We start from the raw sequence: 6,793 nt of genomic DNA on the forward strand, positions 1-6,793 counted from the left end.
CTAATCCAAACAAACTGAGAGATTTCCATTCACACAGATCGGCTTGCAGTTTATAGGTAGGCTTTGGGAGACATGAGGTGAGTTACCTGTGAAAATTTGGAAGATAATATCTGTTATAAGCCTTATTATACACCTTGAAGGGAATATATCACCTTCATAAAAATCTTCATGAACAAAACTAAAGACTTTGAATTCTTTCTCAATAATGCTTCACTTACAAGTGACGTTTTCATGATGGACTCTTAACTCCTGCACAAATCTTTATTGAATCTGTACACATCATGCAACATTTTACTGTCTTCTGTGTAAAGAGATTTAGAATTTTCGTTTTCTATCAATGATAGTATAACTAACATGGATAACAAATTTCTGTCAGTTCCACTTGAAGTTGTGCAACAGAGACACAAGGAGATGCTCCGTGTCCAAACTGAAACACTGCGAGTGAACACTATCCTAATAAAGGAGAAGATGAAGATTTCCAAGCTGGTTGGTGCTGAGCTATCGGTTATTTCGAATGCTCGAGATGGCACACTTGTAGAACATGAACTGTTAGCAAGAGGCCGAGACCATGAAGAGTGGTGAGAGAAACATCTCCACAGAGTACTGGAAAAAAACCGGACCTGATAAGTTGATCCACACCAACTTTTCTTTCCGAAACTCGAACGCTGAAAGCTGAGCAGCACTGAGCAAAGTCCTGGGAATTGGAAAACTAACAATGGTACAAAAGATTGTTTATGACTGGGCCACTGGGAAAATATATCCAGAGCTCCAATTTTATTCAGTTTTAAATTCCTGGTTCTGAACTTTATTAACTGTGCGATAAATCTGAAGAATCTGATGTTGGATCATTATCCTACCGTTGGGAATGTTTAGGGGAGTTTTATATATATATATATATATATATATAAGGTGATACAAGTGGATACAATAAGGCTGGGTAATGGTCTTGGGACCTGCTGCTGTTTCCTGTCTGTTTGTGTGAAGAAGGGACCCAGTGACAGACCGAGCATCCAGTAGTGTGAAGCATTGTAGCACATGATATATAGGATCTCGTTCTCCTCGACATGTTTGTAAACAGCTGCGGCCATCGCCTGATCTTCAAAAAAATTAGTTGTAATATTTATTCCCTTTCATCACCAAGAAATTCCAGGATTTCAGCCCCGACGCTGATATCAACCTTTTCAAATACATGCAATTTGTACGACTGTCATAAAAATCAATACTGTCCGTGAATTCATCCAAATCATCAAATATATATATATATATATATATATATATATATATATATTTGATGATTTGGATGAATTCACGGACAGTATTGATTTTTATGACAGTCGTACAAATTCAGAACCTCAATTCATGTGCACCCATCTCGAATGCCGGTGTGAAGTGTCTGACATTGTAATCACTTTAATCCAGTACAAGCTGCTCCCTGAATGCTCAATGCCAGAGACCGGCCGTCCCACTGCATTGCATGTATTGGAAAAGGCTGATATATTTCCCTCCCCACCCTTTCCTCCGCTACATCGATGACTGTATCGGCGCTGCCTCGTGCTCCACGAGGAGATTCAACAGTTCAGCCACTTTACCAACACCTTCCACCCCGACTTCAAATTTACCTGGACCGTCTCAGACTCCTCCCTCCCCTCCCTACGCCTCTCCATTTCTATCTCGAGCGACTGAATCAACACAGACATTTATTTTAAACCGACCAACTCCCACAGCTACCTAGACTACACCTTCTCCCACCCTGCCCCGTATAAAAACGTTATCCTATATTCCCAATTCCTTCTTCTCCACCGCATCTTCTCCCAGGAGGACCAGTTCCAATACCGAACAACCCAGATGGCCTCCTTCTACAAAGACTATAATTTCGCCCCAGATGTGATCGACGATGATCTCCACCATATCTCCTCCACTTCCCGCTCCTCCGCTCTTGAGACCCGCCCTTCCAGTCGCCAACAGGACAGAACCCACTGGTCCTCACCTACCACCCCACCAACCTCCATATACATCGTATCATCCATCGTAATTTCCACCATCTCCAAACGGACCCCACCACCAGGGATATATTTCCCTCCCTTCCCCTATCAGTTTTCCGAAAAGACCACTCCCTCCATGACTCCTTTGTCAGGTCCACCCCCCCCCCCCCCCCCCCCCACCAGCCCAACCTCTACTCCCGGCACTTTCCCCTGCAACCACAAGAAATGCAAAACTTGCGCCCACCCCTACCTCCTTACTTCCCTCCAAGGCCCCAAGGGATCCTTCCATATACGGCACAAATTCACCTGCAGCTCCACAGACATCATTTAGTGCATCCGCTGCACCCGATGTGGTCTCCTCTATATTGGGGAGACAGGCCGTCTACTTGCGGAACAATTCAGAGAACACCTCTGGGATACCCGGACTAACCAACCCAACCACCCCATGGCTCAACACTTCAACTCCCCCTCCCACTCCACCAAGGGCATGCAGGTCCTTGGACTCCTTCATCGCCAGACCATAGCAACACGACAGCTGGAGGAAGACGACTCATCTTCCACCGAGGAACCCTCCAACCACAAGGGATGAACTCAGATTTCTCCAGTTTCCTCATTTCCCCTCCCCGACCTTGTCTCAGTCCCAACCCTCGAACTAAGCACCACCTTCCTAACCTGCAATCTTCTTCCTGACCTCTCCGCCCCCAACCCTACTCTAGCCTATCACCCTCACCTTAACCTCCTTCCACTTATCGCATTTCCAATGCCCCTCTCCCAAATCCCTCCTCCCTACCTTTTATCTGAGCCTGCTTGGCACACTTTCCTCATTCCAGAAGAAGGGCCCATGCCCGAAACGTCAATTCCCCTGCTCCTTGGATGCTGCCTGACTTGCTGCCCAAATTTTCAGCCCAAATTCTACACAGTCACCAAAGGCTAGAGTCAAATCCGGTCCCTGATGCTATGAGGCACCAATTCTAACCACTAAGCCACCGTACCACCCAAAGGGAAGTTGTTTTTCAATATCTATCATCTCCCTGGATCCAAATAACTTCTGGTCCCATGCCCTCTCTGCAATGATATGATGGCATAAACTGTTGTTTAAGAATTCCCACTGGCAGTGACCTCGCGGTTGCATCAGTTCATTTGGTGTAAGGTTGATTAATTAAAGACTTTTCTTTAATTTAACTATAATAACCTCTGTTGAACTGTTGCAGGCGCAATTCACTCTAACCCAGTCTCATTTTAAAAAGGATGCAATGATATTAGAGGTGGTTCAGTGGAGATTTATTACATTAATACTTTGAATGAGGAGCTTATCTTATAAAGGTAGATGGGTGGATTTGATTTCCTTCCTCTGGAGTTTAGATGGGTTTGTCAGTGAATTGATCAAAGTGTATAAATTCCTCTTGGTCTTGATGGTGGATGTTAAATGTATGGTGGTTCTTGTGGGTGAATTCAGAATAAGGGGGTGCTGTTTTAAAATTAGAGGATGCAATTTTTGGAGGGAGATGAGGGGAAGTTTCTTTTGAGAGTTCTGTGAATTTGGAACTCTCTGTCTCAAAACGTGATGGAGGTGGTCATTGAATATTTCAGTCAAAGTTACATATTTTCCTTTGTCGAACCAAAATCTTAGTTACTGAGGGTAGATGGGAATGTTGAGTTGAAAACACCAACTGATCAGCCCCAATCATATTCAGTGGTGAAGCAAGCAAAGGGACCAAATGGTCTGTTCCTGCTCCATTTGCACTTTGGTGGTCGGGGGTGGGGCGGTTCGGAGCGGGTAGGTTGCAGGTGGTGGGTGGGTGGAATTAGTGCATTTAATTTTATCTGCGGGCAGAAATAATATTACGTGCAGCATTTTTGGTGTCTTCAGCAGCGGCTGCGGCTTCTATTTATCTCTCAGCACCACCCCTACAAAACTCCCAACATCCTGATGAACAGCTGATACCTGAAACGTCGACTTTCCCGCTCCTCGGATGCTCCCTGGCCTACTGTGCTGTGCCAGTACTACACTTTTCATCTCTGCTCCGTTTACGCCTGCCAATATATGAGACCTGGATCTCTGAATGTTTACATCATCATTATTATAAGTAGTAGTGTTAATACTAAAACCCAGTTTTCCTCTTTGTTTCTCTTACAGTCGCAGTCGCTTTGATGCTCTCTTGTGCGCTGCTTTTCTCTGTGATCCTCTGGCTCTCTTGCACACATTCCCTCTCTCTCTGTCTCCGTCTCTGTCTATGTCTCTCTCTTTCTCTCTCTCCATCTCTTGCTCTCTTGATGCGCTGCCTCTCTGACTGGCTCTCTAGCGCATTGCCTCCCCCTCTCTCTCTCTGTCTCTGTGCCTCTTTTGTGTGCATTATGTCTTTCTCTCATGCTCTTTCTGATCCCCAGTCTCAACAATCACATGCTCACAGATTCTTGTGCCGACGATCTCAGCCCCATTCCAAGTACAAATCGCTCATTGACTGTTGTGAACCTGAATGATAATAAATTGGGAGATTCAGAAATTAAACTGCTGTCAGGAAGTCTGAGGAATCCACACTGTAAAATACAGAAACTGGAGTAAGAATCAAAACATTTTAAATTGCATTTCGAATAACTAGATGCCCAACTCTATTATTTGCACAAATAAGAATGAAACTGGGTATACGCTCTGATTTTTGTTCTCTTTCTGATCCGCAGGCTTTGTGACAACAGTCTCTCAGGATCTTCTGCTGAGGATATCGCCTCCATACTCAATACAAACTGGAAAAACTAAACCCCGGAAATAATCAAGTCAACCATTCAGGATTGAAAGTACTATCATTGGTTGTGATGAATACTCATTTCAAAATACGGAAACCGTTGTGAGTACCATATGTTTTTAATTAAGGTATTATTTGAATAAGTAATGGTCAACGTTGAGGATTTACTCTGATTCTTATTGCTTCTTTCCATTTCATCCTAATACTGTACAAAAATGGTGTGACAAAATCTTGTGTCCGTGTTCTCAGCTCTGGTCTCAATACAAACCAATCTTTAATGGAAGTGAACACGAATGATAACAATTTGGGAGATTCAGGGGTGAAGCTGGTGAGCTCAGACTGTAAATTACAAAAACTGCAGTATATACCTGTCTCTGTGAGATTGTGTTTCTATGAATTGATGTCACATTGCACATGGTTACTCCAATCAAGAATTGATTTAAATACACACTTCAGAAAGACACTTTAAATAGACAGTTTTACTAACAAACAATGCATTTTATTACTATAATCAGTGTTCGTGGTTTTAATGAACATTGGAGGTTTACTCTGATTGTTTTCATTTCTCTTTCCATTCTGCCCAGCTTGTATGACGTCGGTCTCACTGATTCTTGTGCTCATGAGCTCAACAGTGCTGTCAGTACAAACCCCTCATTGAAAGTTCAGTATCTGGGATCAATTTCCTTCACAGACCAGTTTGTTAGCCCTGTCACTCAACTCGTGCAGATTTGCACAAATTTGGAGCTGATTGGGTAAGCGTCTTCACTTTTCTGGGTTATCTTAGTCAATGATTATTGAACGATTACCTCCACCTTATTTTTGTCTGTATTTAGTTTGTTTATTTTTCTGTACAATCTATTTCAGGCTGTGGTGAATACGATTCAGTCCAAACAGACATCTTAATTCACTGCAGGAATCAAGAGCTCGACTGACAGTTTCATTGGACGGATCTTTCAATTACTCAAGATTACTTTCCTCTTTATATTTGGACAATTCGCTGTTCTTCACCATCAAAGAAAACTGATTTATGTGGACGTCAGTAAGACATTTGACAAGATTCCTTATGGGAGACTGGTTAGCAAGGTTAGACCTCATGCAATGTAAGGAGAACTAGCCATTTGGATACAGAACGGTGTTGAAGGTAAAAGACAGAATGTGGTAGTGGAGGGTTACTTTTCAGACTGGAAGCCTGTGAACAGTTGTGTGCACAAGGACTGTTGCTGGGTCCACTGCTTTTCGTTATATATACAAATGATTTGGTTGTGAACATAAGTGGCATAGTTAGTAAGTTTGCAGATGACACCAAATTTGGAAGTGTCATGAACAGCAAAGAAGGTTACCTCATGTTACAACCGGATCTTGATCAGATGAACAAATGTGCTGAAAAGTGGCGGATGGAGTTTAATTTAGATAAATGTGAAGTGTTGCATTTTGGAAAAGCAAATCAGACCAGGACTTATACACTTCATGGTAATGATTGGGAAATGTTGTTGAACAAAGAGACCTTGCTGTGCAGGTTCGTAGCTACTTGAAAATGGAGTCACAGGCAAAAAGGATAGTGAAGAAGGCAGTTGGTATGCTTTCATTTATTGACAGACCATTTTGTATAGGCGTTGGGGGGTAATGTTCTGGCGGTACAGGGCATTGGTTCGGCCATTTTTGAAATTTTGCGTGCAATTTTGGCTTTCTTCCTATCGGAAGAACGCTGTGAAACTTAAAGAAGTTCAGAAAAGATTTGCAAAGATGTTGCCAGAGATGGGTCATTTCAGCTTTTGGGAAAGGTTGCATACATTGGGGTTGTTATCGCTGGAGATTCAGAGACTGAGGGGTGACCGCGTCGAGGTTTATAAAATATGAGGGCATTGATAATGGACAGGCTCTTTTCCCTGCGATGGGGGTATCCAGAACTCGAGGGCATAGGTTTAGGGCGAGAGTGGAACGCTTCAAAAGGGACCTAAAGGCCATCTTTTGCACACAGTGTAGTGCGTGGATGAAATGAGCTAGCCGATGACGTGGTGGAGGCTGGTGCAATGACAATAATTAAAGGGTATCTGGATGGGTACATGAACA

General features: G+C 43.1%; 1 protein-coding gene across 1 annotated transcript; it reads left to right on the forward strand.

The window, feature by feature from the left end:
* The first annotated feature begins 354 nt into the window (after positions 1-354).
* LOC148138409 (NACHT, LRR and PYD domains-containing protein 3-like) lies at positions 355-5,479 on the forward strand. Its single transcript, XM_087981708.1, has 4 exons — positions 355-578; positions 4,371-4,541; positions 4,928-5,083; positions 5,308-5,479. The coding sequence occupies exons 1-4, from the start codon at positions 355-357 to the stop codon at positions 5,477-5,479; spliced, it is 723 nt and encodes a 240-aa protein (XP_087837834.1).
* The last annotated feature ends 1,314 nt before the right edge of the window (positions 5,480-6,793 follow it).

Source organism: Chiloscyllium plagiosum, unplaced genomic scaffold, assembly GCF_037043375.1.
Source record: "Chiloscyllium plagiosum isolate Xiang-an unplaced genomic scaffold, Cpla_swu_hap1 HiC_scaffold_40, whole genome shotgun sequence".
NCBI classification, from domain to species: domain Eukaryota; kingdom Metazoa; phylum Chordata; class Chondrichthyes; order Orectolobiformes; family Hemiscylliidae; genus Chiloscyllium; species Chiloscyllium plagiosum.

Excerpts from the sequence above, each read along its gene's own strand:
- LOC148138409 (XM_087981708.1), top strand. The coding sequence starts at position 355 with ATGGATAACAAATTTCTGTCAGTTCCACTTGAAGTTGTGCAACAGAGA. Across the intron at positions 4,542-4,927 it reads TGTAAAATACAGAAACTGGA|ACTGTACAAAAATGGTGTGA; the intron begins GTAAGAATCAAA and ends TTTCATCCTAAT. Across the intron at positions 5,084-5,307 it reads TGTAAATTACAAAAACTGCA|CTTGTATGACGTCGGTCTCA; the intron begins GTATATACCTGT and ends CATTCTGCCCAG.